Genomic DNA, 14,646 nt, shown 5'->3' with positions numbered 1-14,646 from the left:
GAAAGTATAACCCAGAGGAAATAGCACATCCTTGGCTCTTCGGAGCGAGGAAGGGGGGCCTGGCATACCGATCGTCTTGAGTGAGTTGACGGAGTGGAGAGGGTCTATGATACACATGGTGATGCTGAACAGCATGCTGCACTGCACGTCCCACGTGTCATCGTGCATTTTCAGAACCACGAATGAAATTATGGAAAACGCTGTGCCAAAACTAATCACTCCCGTTAGCAAGACCTGTGAACCAATTCACCACGGCATTACATCAACCCAAGAGAGCTTGACTGCGCTTACTCACATTAAAGACCCGTATCTAGGATTAGGGATTTCCTTTACCATATTGTTTTTAATAATATTATATTTTAAAATTTATTCTTTGAGAGTTTCATGCAAATACACAACATATTTTGGTCATCGTCACTGTTTTATTCCTTTTAACTTTGTTCTTTTATGTGACAGAATGGGCATTCTACCTGTATGTGTGTGTCTGTGGCATTTATATTACCTGCATACCGGGTCCCCATGGAGGCCAGAAATGGGCATTGGATCCCCTGGAACTAAAGTTATGGATGACTGTGAGCTGTTGTGTGTTTGGGGGGGGGGGGGGGACCAAATCCAGGTCCTCTGGAAGAGCAGCCAGTGTCTTACCAACTGGGTCACGTCTCTTGCCATTACTTTATTATTTTTAACTGGCATAGAATTGTGCAGGGTTTTTGGATACAAAGCACCCAAAGGACTCTAAATCAACATACCACAGGTTACTTGCCTGTCTCTACTTCAATACTACCTGTACCCTGCAGGCATGGTGGTGCATGCCTTTAGCCCCAACAAGCAGAACCTGTATATTCAAGGTCAGCCTGGTCTACATATAAAGTTCAGGGCCAGCCAAAGCTACATAACCAGAAAAGAATAAATGTGCCCCCACTCCCAAAAAGCTTTTTTAAAATTAGAATTTAGTAATAATTAGAACACTGAAAGATAAAACATGAGGTCAGGTAAAAGGGGGAAAAATTACACCCTGCATATGCAAAATACCATTAAAATGCTACAATTCGGTTGATTTTAATTCAAGATGCCAGAAAGAACAAGAGTTAAACCAAAATGGGGGAGGGGGAAAATGTTCTCTGAAAATAGAAATAAAATGGTGTAATTAAGGAAAAATAGAAAAGATAAAATAACGACAATCCCGGCAACAAAAAGAGGACGCGGTTGAGAGGAAATTGGGTTAGTCTAGAACCCAGACCCAAGTATTCACCGACTCTCTTGTGAACTCAGTTTCAGTGGCTCCCCGACAAAACTGAGGTGTTACGTACTTGGATCCTAAACTAGGAGGTCCCTCGGCAAACAATAATCCCATCCCCACCCTACCCGACCCGCAACTCTTTTAAATGAGTAGTTCTACAGAACAGAAATGGTTGGCTGTTTTAAAATGTTTTCTTACCTGCCAAAACACGTTCTTGACTATATAAAAGTCCACATCCAACGCAGCCACAAATACAATTAAAGGTAAAAAATAACTATACAGTGAAAAGCTTGGTGTTTTTAGAAGAGGGTAGACAATTTGGTGCACCTAAAGTAACAAATGAAAGGACATATTTGTTACTGTGGTGGTTTACAAGCGTGGTGCCCCCCGCCCCCCGCACCCGCCCCCGCACCCCACCAGCACCCACACTGGATCTCAAAATCCCCTGAAAAGTTTTGTTTGAGGGCTTGGTTCCAGCAGATGGCGCTGTTGAGAGGTGCTTGGATCATGAGAACGCAAATGTCATCATTGGGCTTTTAGGATATGGGCGCTGAATGGAAGGTCATTAAGGTGGCATTCTAGAGCGTGTCCTGTCCTGACCCCTTTCTTTCTAGCTCTCTATGTCATGATATGAGCAGCCTCGCTCTGCCCCATCCTCTGCCATGATGATGATGCTCCATCTCCCCACAAACCACAGCCATGGAGTCGAACAACCAAGGACTAAAACATATGAAACCATGAGCTCCAATACATCCTTTTCTCCTTTTGAAGAATTTTCTTTTTTAGTTTTAGATGTACAGATGCTATGGTTGCATTTGTGCACATGCACTACATGTCTTCAGTACCTCAGGAGGCCAGGGTAAAGGGTCAGATCCCCTAGAACTGTAGTTACAAAAGGTTGTGAGTCACCATGTTGGGAACCAAGCCTAGAACCTCTGCAACAGTAGCAAGTGCTCTTAACCACTGAGCCATCTCTCCAGCCCCCTTCTTCCACTCCTTCCTCCTTTTAAACTGATCTGCTCTGATATGTTATTTTACATGAACATTGCATATATATTAAATACACATATTATAGCCTATAATTGGTATTTATAGACATGATATCCCTTACCATTGGTGTCACCTGAGATAATGCTATCCAATCCACAGAAAAGCATATATATATATATATATATATATATATATATATATATATATATATTTATAATTTATATATATAAATAATATATATAATTTATATATATATAATTCATGTAAAATATATATATATGGTTTTTCAAGACAGGGTTTCAAGACAGGGTTTCTCTGTGTAGCTCTGGCTGTCCTGGAACTCACTCTATAGACCAGGCTGGCCTCAAACTCAGAAATCCGCCTGCCTCTGCCTCCCAAGTGCTGGGATTAAAGGCGTGCGCCACCACCGCCCGGCCAGAAAAGTATTTTAATTGGACTATTAGATATTTAGTGTAATATATCTATTATATATTCTTGCACAGATATTTGTGGATTTACAGAGATATGCTTAAATTGAGAAAAAAATCCCAGTTAGTCAGTAGAGAAATATGATGCTTAGATGGTAATACAATCTGTATAGGGCATGGATAGTGAACGGTGTACATTAAGTAATAGAAAACACAACGGTGGTTGAACAGCTGCATTATCTAACTTCTCAGTGCCTTGGTTCCTCGTCTGTAAAGTGATTAGCGAGTACTACTTCATCACATCCTTGCAAGAATGAATGGGTCAACCCAAGGGTTATTGAGTTGGTAAATGTATAAGTACAGAGCACTTAAAAATATGTGTGGCACATAGAAAACTCTCAAGTCATGCTGGCTAGTGGGAATGATGAGACTGAGGAGACTGACCCTATGGGTATTACCTCCATCTTAAAAAACTGAAACACTGAATGGAGACAAATTGCTAACGCACACTGCATTGCTGTTAATACCAGGCATTAATAAGTTGAGACAACGAAGAAGTATTTTCTTGTGGTTATGTTGTGTGTGGTGCATGTTTCACATTTAATCTGAGAGAAAAGAGAAAGCATGCTTTATCGTGAAAATAACTGCTACAGGGGCTGGAGAGATAGCTTAGTAGTTAGAGCACTTGCTGCTTTTACTGACCAGGTGAAGTTCCCTGCACCCACACAGAGGCTAACTGTGTGTTAACTGGAGTCTGTAACTGTAGTCTGTAACTCCAGTTTCCGGGAATCTGGCACCCTCTTCTGGCTTTCATGGGTACTAGGAATGGACGCAATTCACTTACAGACATAAAGGCAAAACACCCAATACATATAAAATAAATCTTAAAAGAAAAGAGTTGCTGCCTTTTATATCAAGCCTCTACATGTTTATAGTGAACATAAGGAAATAAATAAACCAGTGGACCCACAAGGAAAGGAACAGGAACTCAGAAGGAGTAACAAGGAGGAAAGGGCAAGGCTCAGAGAAGAATGACAAGGAGTCTGCCAGCACCTGAATTGTCTTACTTCCAAATTACTGCTTCATTTGAAGCTTTCATAACTTATGGCTTTCTTATTGTATTTATGTGTCTTTCTTTGCAAAAATGCTCAGCACTGTATGAAATTATTTTAACATCTGTTCACATGTTTTTTTTTTTTAATTCCATAGGGTTGGGGATGCTCGTAATTGAGAGAGTCCTGGCATGTATGTGGTCCTGAGTTTGATCCCCAGGACTAAAGAAAAAGAAGAACTTGCATATTAGGAGTAGACCTTCTTTGAGGTGTTTGACCTTGGATCTCCTCTCTAACTTATTATGTATACAGTACCTCAACAAAATGGTAAGCCAGTCGCCCTGTCACAAATCCCGACAGAGATAGAACCATCAAGACAAAGACCTCAGAGTTCTTTAAAACCATCCTTGAAAACCCTAAAAAAATAAAAATATAATTTATAGTTTCAAAATAGTAATTACCCTATTCAACCAGTATACATTGTATTGTATGCCTGTGTCAACCTATACTGAAACCCATTGTGTGTGTGTGTGTTTATCTTACCAAAAGAGAAAAGAGATGTTTGTTTGTATTTTCAAAATGTCATTAATATTCAGCCTAGTTATTTAATTTTCAACTTTTCCTGAGTCATAGTGTGTGTGAAGAGTTAATAATTATTACAAATGTATTTGGATGTGTGTGTGTGTGTGTGTGTGTGTGTGTGTGTGTGTGTGTGTGTGAGAGAGACATGTGCTTTTACTTCCTGAAATTCACTGGCCCACAAATGCAATTTGTTAAGAATAAGGTGCATATAATTGGTATGCCTCACAGAAGACTACAGAAAATACTGAGGTTTCACCAGCCTCACAGTTGCTCACCCAGGAATATATTAGGATCACTCTACGGGCAGAAGGCAAGTCTCACTGGCAGCCTAGATTCAGTATTTCCTGCCTCCCAGACTGAGCTAGAACCAAATCAGTAAAGAATTATTGAGTATTTCTTGTGCTTAAGTCTGGGTAAAAAAAAAAAAAAAAAAAAAGATGGTTTTCACACTATTTCTGCACCGCCCTTTGCTCCTGGCCACTTTTCCTTACATCCTCAGGGTGTGTCTAGGGTTATCGAAGCTCATGGCCATCTGATCACTGTGGGTTCTGAAAGGAACCAAAGTCATTTGTGAGTGTATCAGAAGCCCAGACAAAGCAATTTTACTCCCTGATGAACACTAAGATGAAGATACTTTTTACATGCATTTGGTTCATTACTTGGTCCTTGGATGTCTTCCTGAGTCCAGAAAAGTTTTGGGAGCAGCTGATATTCTTCCCAAGTAAATTTTCTTTTACAGAGACCTAGAAACTTTCATCATAGGAATGTTATTGACTGGGCTACTTTATCTCTATGAATACCATTCGGTACACCTGCTGAATTTGTAATCAATATTCAGGAGGCCTTTATTTACAAAGGCCCTCTCTAACTTTTTTTTCTAGGCAGGCAAAGTGGATGGAGTAAAGAAAAATCCCATTGAAAGCCAAAATGGTGGCTGGAGGGATGGCTCCATGGTTAAGCATACTTGCTGGTTTTCCAGAGGACCCAGCTTCAGTCCCCAGCACTAGCATTCATGGCAGCTAAGAAGCAGCCATAACGACACAGTTCTAGGGACTCTACTGCCCTCTTCTGGCACTGTCGGCACTGCAGACACAGGGTACACAGACATATGCAGGACAAACATTCCTATACATATAACTAAATGCCATCTTTTTTTGAGGCAGGGTGTTTCTGTATAACCCTGGGTGTCTTGGAACTCACTCTGTCTGGCCACAAACTAGGAGATCTGCCTGCCTCTGACTCCCAAATGCTGGCATTAAAGGATGGAATCTAAAGAAGCCATAATAATAAACAAGATTAATGACATCAATTATGCAAACTGTGGATTGTTTGTCTTCTTTGTCTATTTAACAAGCTGTCTCCCCTTATCTCAGATAATTTGGTCAGGGTAGGCCTGGTGGGTAGGCAGTATCAGGATCTCCTTCCCCTCATTACTAAAGAATCCTGACACCATCTCTATGTGTACACTTAACACATTGCCTCATGATTATTTGCTTGCCTACCTCACCCATGAGGAAGCTCCGTGATGTCAGACAATCTCATGCTGCTTAATGTACCTGCCACCCTCCCATGCTCGGCCACTGTTACTGAATAAAGCAATGGATATACACAGTGCTCCTTAAAAGCCGAATGAAGCTGTACAGACAGCCTTCACATCTTGAGGTTCCATTGGCTACTCTTTTGTTGTAGCTGTGATCTCCTACAATGAGAAAAGGTTCTAAGGACAAAGAAGAGTCTTACATAGCTACTTACCTCCCAAAACAATAGTGGCGCATATAAGAATTGTGAAATGCTTCTGGACCACAAAGTAATCCGCTGGCCTCCCACAGAGTAAATCAGGCTTGTTGTCATTTTTTGTTGCCCAGAAAGAAAAACTGCTGTTTGACATGGCTCTTCCAGGACTAGCCTACATTATGGCAGACTATTCTGTCTTAACATAGAAGAAAAAAGAAAGGCCCATGAGGCCTGCTGGGATCCAGTTCATCCACACCCCACCTATCTCAGGTGGGTAGCACACTCATCTCTGAGCACATTAACGCCCCTCATTCTCCTTCATTCTCCAGGAATATTTACAGGGACACTCGTGTTGGTGTCTTATCCTACACACGGGAAGGGGTAGATCATGACTGTACTGTTATTGAGGTGATCTGATCACGCACATGCCTGGAACAGCGAGTTTCTCAAAGGCTGAGACTGAGAGTTTGCTTTTCATTAAGGTTGTAAACACGATCTTCAGCACAAGAGAGGTGCATCATGCACATTGAAGGAGTGGAATCTTTAAGAGGAAAGGAGCAGAGACAAACACTCACACTCCTCATTCCCCACGAGTACAAATCACTCTGGGATTCCACATCACTACTCTGACTTCAAATTGTATTTATCCTCCCTCTCTCAACGACTTCTACAAGGTAAACTGCATCATACCAGTTAAGGTTTGGATCATATCAGATGCGGTTTGGAGTGAGGACAGAGGTAAACAATTTTTTTTTAAAGACTTGAAAAGATTTGAGGTTTGATTGTGTGATGCCTTTGATTGAATTAGGGAAAAGTACCTCTTCCTCGGGACCATGAAGCCTGACAACAGGCATGTGACTTGTCATATCAACAACAGGCTGGATTTCATTTCTTATGCTCCTGCTGAAGTGGTGTCCTGTGTGAGACATAGCCCATGTAAACGTATGGGAAGGTCCATAGAAGGACTTGAGTTATTTTGCTTTTCTTATAGCTAGCCTTAACCTAAGGCTTTCCGAAGGGTCCTGAAGTAGCCTCAGGAACACACTCTATCCTAGGCCCTCGGTTTTATACTTGTTTGCTACCAGTTACAAGAACTCTAATTAAAAGAAGGAGGCGGCCACTACACCTTCAAGTTACTTCCCATCCTTAAGCAGCCCTTCGGGTTCTTATCGCCAAGCCCTCGTCCCCATGGTAATAACCTTAAAACCAAGTTCTTCCCCAGAGATGTGTTCTTCCAAGCCTAAACTGGCTCAGAGTTGAAATCAAAATGCAGCCTTTCAAAATCCCAAAGAACAGGGCTCAGTTGTACTGAGTTACGCTGTTTGCCAGGGTCGGTACCACCAACTGATACCAAAACAAAAGCTGTTTCCATACTGACTTCCCATTGGTTTCTTGCCAACCTGCTTTTGTTCTGATTGGCTGCACTCATTATTCCCACCTCCAATCCAAAAGAAGTTATAAAAAAAAAACATACATTTCTTAATGGCCACACTCTGCCTACGCCTACAACTGTTTTTAACTGATTTTCTTTGCCTGACGTAACACATGAAAGGGTCAAAGACTATACACATAGACAGAACCCTTGGGGTTTTAAAAACCATACATGAAGTCTTTCTTATACCAGTTCTATCCAGTTCAGCCCTAACTCCCTTAACACTGACTCGTTTTTGTTTGTGTGTGTGTGTGTGTGTTTGGTTTTTTTGTTTTGTTTTGTTTTGTTTTGTTTTTGTTTTGTTTTTCGAGACAGGGTTTCTCTGTGTAGTCCTGGCTGTCCTGGAACTCACTCGGTAGACCAGGCTGGACTCGAACTCAGAAATTCGCCTGCCTCTTGCTGGGATTAAAGGCATGTGCCACCACCGCCCGGCACTGACTCGTTTTTTAAAATTAATTTTAGTTGGCATACAAAACAATAGGTTTCGCTATAACATCTTATAAATGTATATTATTATAGTTGCACACATTCGTGCCTTCCACTAGCCTTCCACACCCCTTCCTTTTGATTTCATGTACTATGCCTTACCCTCCCATTACCCTTTCCATCCCTTTTGACTGCTTCCTTAATTCTTGATTTTCCTTTCCTTCTTGTTCTTCTTCTTCTTGTTTTTGTTCTTCTTCTCCTTCTTCTCCTCCTCCTCCTCCTTCTCCTTCTCCTTCTTCTTCTCCTTCTCTTTCTTCGTCTTCCTTCTCCTCCTCTTCTTCCCTTCCATTACTCAAGTTTCTCATTTTCCTTCATTCAACTCATTATTGAATTTTAGTTCTTTGATTGAAGTTACAATGTCACCCACTCCCCTCAGGACATAGGCATCAACTGATGCCTAGCATGTGACTTAGGGGTCTAATTACTAGAAACAAATACGATTTCTTCAGTGAACACTAATCATCAATTTGTAGTGTACTGCCATGGCTGAGTTAGGTTGTGTGTAGGGGATTCTGCTCTTCCTATGCTGCCTGCTGCTCATGGTGGGCGTGGCTGCATGTGTTCTTTCATAGGGCACCAAGGGAAACATCACAGCAAGAAGCTGATGGAATCTATCATCTTCTGCATTGCACATGTGTTAAAGAGACTCCAAAGCATGTCTCAGTTCCCAGAGACTGAATTTCAATCAACAGTTCTATACATGCCTGTGATACATCCTAAAATATTGTCTGCAACTTCGTTTGTATAGATGTGCAGTCCCTTTAAACCACAGGACCAGAGAACTTTCAATCTGCTGCCTCAGTTTACCTCACATGATACCTAGCTCACAAGGCTTTCTTTCACCTGCACTTTCACATTATATTGCCAGTTGTCACATTGACTTCTCAATGGCACTGTCTCTAATCACCTAAACTATGCCTTTCCCTGCTGTGTTCCCCTCCTGTCCCACTGTTGTCCCTTCAGGCTCTCTTGGTGCCACCAAACCTTGTGAGTATAACTCTCGTAGTTTTAAGTTTTAAGATTCAGGTTCCCCAAGTCCACATACCTCAGAAAAACCTGAACAAAATTTATACTCAGCTCTGGCTTCGATGTGGTACTGAAAGCCAGAGACAGCGCCTAACTAAACCACAGGGATGACCAGGCTATATTCTTTATTTCAACCTCTCCTGTAGAGCTCTTCTGTTAAAGCCATAACAAATTTGTTTCACCATTTTGAGGAAAGCCAGCAGAAAGAATCATTGGTGGCCTTGGGGAACTGAGAGGCCAAAGTATACTTTGCCCAAATCTTGTCTTCTGGTGGTAGATTATATATTATGTGACTGAGATAGGGATGAAAGACAGATGAGTAATTCTCCATCTCCCAATATGCTGATTTGGTCAAGAGTGGATATTAGACCTAAGAAAGGTGTATCAGACAGTTCTTTATGCTGACATGTGCCATTGCTGGGAAAGGGAGATGTGGCAGTTCAGCTGCCATCAAGGTGAGCAGTGATGACCACCCTAGAACACACAGAAACCATCTGCCCAGCCATATGAAAAAAAAAAAAAAAAAAAAAAAAAAAACGCCCAAAAAAAAAAAAAAAGAGTCCCAGTGCTTTTTAAATGAATGCCATCTTAAATGTTTCTAATTTCTTACAAGATACCCACTTGGTTCTGTTCTGGGTTTTATCTTTTCCTGGAAGTCATTTCTTGGAATAATAATAAGATTTTTAATCTACAAAGGCTGGGAAATGAAGAGACACTTCAATTTCAAACTACTGGCACATTTATGTTTCTTTCCAATTTTACTTGAAAGTTGGTGTGTTCCTTTCTCCAGCTCAGTTCCTTTCTTCCTTTCACACTTCAGAAAAGGCCGGTGGCACTGGAACAAAGCTGGGGCATGGTCACTGAATCACTGGGTTTATTACTTAAACACTATGGAAACCCTCCTGGAACTCTTAACCAGAGCCTTTCTCTCTAAGGAACACTCTCTTGCAGGGACACTTCGCTCCTCCCACTAGTAACCTTTTAGAGGATCTGAAAGGCTGTCCGTGAGGCCTGGGAGCCATTACTCACACTCCCCACTAGGCCTTCACAACATCGACCCACCAGCCAGCTTCAGAACAAAGCCACATGTTCTGGGCTCTGTTATGCTACTTCATATTTCTGTGTTCTAACATGCATATGTTATATTTTTGTGTGTATGTAACCAATAAATACAAAACTGTGTAGCGTAAAACAAAACCATTTATTTATCTCAGAAGTTCATGATTTTGGTAGGACTTGGCAGAGAAAGTGTGTCTCCACGCCACATAGCATCAAACAGGGGCTTGATTGGAGAATCCATTTCCAAGATGACTCTCCTTCAAGATCTGGGCAGGTTGAGAGCAATGGACGGAGCACAGTCAGAGGTGTAGGCTTGAGCCTCAGTTCCTTTCCCTGTTGGTATCTCCACAGACTGGTCTCTAGGGCAGTATCTTAAGAGACTGAGGCAGAAGCCAAATCAGCATACTATAATCTAGCATTGGAAATGACATGGAACCATTTTCAACTATAGTCATGAGCTCCCTGGATTCAAGAGAGACCATAAGCTGGTATTGCTATTTTAGAAATGATAGGACCACACATTGATAAGAGTGTGTGAAGTGGGAGATTAGGCTAGCCTGTACAACATAGAATGGAAGATTAGGCTAGCCTGTACAACATAATCTACTGCATATTAGGCGAACACTAGAGTAACTGCCAGCCTTTTACAATGTTTAATGCTAAAACAAATGTCAGTCAATCTACTGCATATTAGATGAACACTAGAGTAACTGTCAGCCTTTTACAATGTTTAATGTTAAAACAAATGTCAGTTTGATATCTAGAGCAGTAGATGTGAAAAGTTAGACACTAGGTCAGTTCTGGTGTATGATAAAAGTTCTATCATATGAGGCAAAATGAGAAGAATACATCTAACATAAAGTTCTGCAATGAAGCTTAATTTATTCAGTTCATACTGTTATCATGTAGCCTTACTATTTGGAGTTAAAATGTCTTTTGTTACATGACAGTGGTAACAGGCAGCAGTTGTTATTTTAATAATGTTACATTAATACTGTACCTTTATATGTTTATATTTTTATGACCAATGAAACACAAAACCTAAAGAACTAAAACTAGAATTGATCATAATATTAAATTGCCTCCCTTTCGACTACTGTGGAGGCATTCCTGAGCTGTTAGCATGTGCTTTTAAAAAGTAACTAGTCTATGCAAGGTCTGAAAACACCATGCAACTAATGAAATAACATCAAAATCACAGCATAATGGCATCTAAATCTCCTATTGATCTACCTATAAGTCAGTGCAACAGTAGGTAATAATTGATATCATTTTTTGCAAAACAGAAGTTACATATACACAGATATAAGTAAGTGTTCAGATCCCACATCAAAGGAGTCTCTGAAATAAGATCCAAAGAACCCATGGGAACCACCAGGTCCATGACATTCAAGATAAAGTTTAAGGACTACACAGTCGGGAGAGGGCAGACAGACAGCCACAATGTTTGCTGTGCATACGGCTTGTCTGTTGGAGGAGTGGGTACACTGACATAGGCAAGGCATAAGCTAAGGTTGGTAGCATTTCTATAATGGTAATCAAGCACTATAAATGAATGAAGCGGGTATGAGTTCTGTGAGTACTAGGTAGTATTAAGCAATGCTAGGTACTGGGAGTAAGGTAGTACTAAGTGGGTCAACTCAACTTTTATTTACTGACTTACTATTTTACAAGCTCTTTAGATATGAGGAAGGCCCCCAACAAAAGGCCTCCCTTTCATAAAGATCCATATTCATTCACATAGAGAGAGAAGCATATGAGCAATTACACAGGACACAGAATGAGGGAGGCTTCGTTACACAGGACACAGAATCAGAAGGAGGACTTACTACACAGGACACAGAATGAGGGAGGCTTTGCTACACAGGACACAGGAGGAGGCTTTATTACATAGGACACAGAAGGAGGATTTACTACACAGGACACAGGAGGAGGCTTTACTACACAGGACACAGGAGGAGGTTTCTGGCACTGTAAATGCCCCCAAAGAAGGAAAAGTTAGATCGTTGTAATATTGGAGATGGGGGTGGTCATGGGATGACAACCACTATTGTCCCACCAAGAATCTAAATTGAATCCTGAGAGGATCTGACAATGAGGGTCAAGAAGGAGAGAAGCTGGTGTAGAGTTAGAAAAGGAGATTATAAAAAACTTGATATGAAGGTGCCAATCCGAGGGACTGTACAAACACTGTGTTAACACGTGTATCAAAGGCTATAAAACGTCTGAGGACAGGTTGTGAGGCAAAGAGGAAGAGAGAAGTTGTTCTAGTAGACAGTTAAAAATGCTTCTGTCTTACCTGGGAATAAAAGTGGGTTTCTAGACCCCCTTCCTACTTACCAGGAGCAGAGACCTAGAAACCACTGTTGTGTTCATGATCAAGGTTCAGAAAATGTGGCTTAGAATAAAAATGACAACACCCCGCCATGGCACCTAGGCTCTTCCTAATCATCTCAGTGCTGATGTGAACCAAGTATCTTGAAAGATTGTCCTAAAAGATCTCTGCCAAACATGATCAGTGAGTACTCTGGGTGTCACAGAGATGTCATAGTGTTTGTGTTTCTGCTGAAGGAAGCCAAATGGCAATTGCTCATAGAGAGAAAAGATCTCAAAAGTGGAAACTTGGGGAAACATTTCAAACAAGATGACCTCAATAGCGTGACCAAGAGAACATTGTCTGACGAGTATGACTGAATGGCTCTCTTGTTTTCTTTCTCCTCTAAAGTGAAAAATAGTTTGCATAGCAAGACAAAGAGGAGAAAGTGATAAAGTGATTCTCTCCTTTTAAAATATATATTTTTTATTTTTTATAAAAACTTCCCCAGAAAGTCACAAAGTAATAGGAAGTTCAGGGTCCTGCTTGACTTGACTAGCAAAAGTACATTCTGAAGATCCTTTCTGTAGCCATGACCTTCAAAACATAGGCAATGTAAGAGACCAGTGGGAAGCAGTTTGGTGGCAGTTACAGTATATTACCAAACTCCTGAGAGGGAAAACAACAGATTTGTGGGCTTTTCTCATAAACTATATCCCACCTTCCAGGTGAATTTTAATTCAGACAGCTAAAACCAGAGGACCCCACCCCCAAACAATTCTTAGTATTTGTCTTTTGAAAGAGGGAACAAGTGCTTTTCTTTTACAAATGGCTTAATGCATCTTTTAAAAACGGAATTCCCTAGTCAAGTGGAAATTTCTTGCCTCAGTTACACAGAAAACTATTAGCTTCTCTGCGTGGTCTTTAAAGCCTCGCTCAGCTCTTCCTTGCTTGGAGGAGCAGAGGCCCAGCCCCTGAGCCAGGTGTAAGTATTCTGAACAGTCTAACACAAAGCCAAGTGACTGAATTTGTACCCAGACATTTCTGCAAAACCCTGGATCTAGTTCTTGAATTTGGCAGGAACGGGTTTGTCTTATTTAATACTGAAACGTAATGTAGCCTTCTACACCGTGTGGCATCTGTAGAAGGTACATTGTTGATTTCTCTGCTGACCACGGTTTAGGTTATTGATCTGGCACTTTTCACTTGACCTGAAAGAAGCAGATTTTTAAATTACATTTAATTAGCTTGAGATATGAAACACGATATAGCCAGTTTTTCAAACAATAGGCATAGAATAAATCACAATACTAGCCCGAGTCAGCCATTAATTAAACCCTGACACTTGGTACGGAGGTTCCGATAGTCTCTGCCTTTCCTATGGTATGCAAAGGCAAGAGGACACACTTCCCACATGCTCGATACTCCTGGCACTTGTTGGACCATGGTCGAGAGGAACTCTCATTAAGACATGCCCACAGCCCGGTCTGGGCCAGAGCACTGAGCAGATCTTGGTGGCAGCTCTGTCCCCAACCTCCAAGAACCCAGAGGAAGCAGGGATTCCAGCCGCTGGAACTCAGGCAGTATCTTAGGTAAGCAGACAGCAGGGCCCGCCCTAACAGGGAGTAACTGGGAACCAAAAGGACCCAGGAAGTCACTCCCGGCCCGGAACACTGGTTCCTTCCAGTCTGGGCCAGAGAGCACTGAGCAGATCTTGGGTGGCAGCTCTGTCCCCAACCTCCAAGAATCCAGAGGAAGCAGGGATCCCAGGCGCTCTAACTTGGACAGTGTCTTAGAAACTAGTTCTCAGATCTGAGGCCTGGATCAGACCTCTGCCAGGTCTGCTGTTGTGTGGACCCCGGATTCCACCTGAGACATACTGGAAGGTCCACTCAATCCAGAGCCACAGAGGAACAAATGAACTCAGAGCTTCAGACAACATATCCTGAGATATTCTAGAGGAGACACTGCACCCAGAACAGCAGTCACCTAGCTGGACTACTACCTTGGAGGCACCATATCCTGAGGCATCCTAGAGGTACCACTGTAATCAGTGCAGCCGGAAAAGATCACAGAGACATCTGGACCCCTAGGAGATCAGACACAAGCTAGATAACTAGAAAGACAGGCTTCAGTCAGAGACAGCAAGTACAGGCAGCACTAGAGTTAACCAGATGGCAAAGGCAAGAGCAAGAACATAAGCAACAGAAACCAAAGTTACATGGCATCATCAGAACCCAGCTCCCCCATCAGAGCAAGCCCTGAAGACCCCGTCACACCAGAAAAGCAGGAATCAGAATTAA

At 41.7% G+C, this 14,646-nt stretch overlaps 2 protein-coding genes across 8 annotated transcripts in view; both read right to left on the bottom strand.

Moving 5' to 3' along the window:
* Window positions 1–7,564, bottom strand: part of Slc9c2 (solute carrier family 9 member C2 (putative)) — a 60,877-nt gene extending 53,313 nt beyond the window's left edge. Inside the window, exons 1-5 of one of the 5 annotated variants that reach the window (XM_076941469.1) lie at window positions 7,226–7,564; window positions 6,045–6,222; window positions 4,026–4,126; window positions 1,439–1,567; window positions 69–234 (exon numbers count right to left, since the gene is read on the bottom strand). In XM_076941469.1, coding sequence (XP_076797584.1) covers window positions 69–234; window positions 1,439–1,567; window positions 4,026–4,126; window positions 6,045–6,180 — 532 coding nt within the window. In that variant the 5' untranslated portion in view covers window positions 6,181–6,222; window positions 7,226–7,564. Of the gene's footprint in view, window positions 1–68; window positions 235–1,438; window positions 1,568–4,025; window positions 4,127–5,794; window positions 5,996–6,044; window positions 6,223–6,844; window positions 7,201–7,225 lie in introns of those variants that run through there. The other 4 variants (XM_076941468.1, XM_076941471.1, XM_076941470.1 and 1 more) reach the window with 4 other exon arrangements.
* Window positions 7,565–10,152: 2,588 nt separating this feature from the next.
* Ankrd45 (ankyrin repeat domain 45) overlaps window positions 10,153–14,646 on the bottom strand; it is a 29,048-nt gene continuing 24,554 nt past the window's right edge. Inside the window, exon 6 of one of the 3 annotated variants that reach the window (XM_034513668.2) lies at window positions 10,153–13,554. In XM_034513668.2, coding sequence (XP_034369559.1) covers window positions 13,523–13,554 — 32 coding nt within the window. In that variant the 3' untranslated portion in view covers window positions 10,153–13,522. The remainder of the gene's footprint in view (window positions 13,555–14,646) is intronic. The other 2 variants (XM_034513669.2, XM_076941465.1) reach the window with 2 other exon arrangements.

Source organism: Arvicanthis niloticus, chromosome 10 (assembly GCF_011762505.2).
Source record: "Arvicanthis niloticus isolate mArvNil1 chromosome 10, mArvNil1.pat.X, whole genome shotgun sequence".
Taxonomy (NCBI): Eukaryota; Metazoa; Chordata; class Mammalia; order Rodentia; family Muridae; genus Arvicanthis; species Arvicanthis niloticus.
The sequence above is the reverse complement of the archived record's forward strand: the minus strand, read 5'-3'. Positions and strand labels throughout refer to the sequence as shown.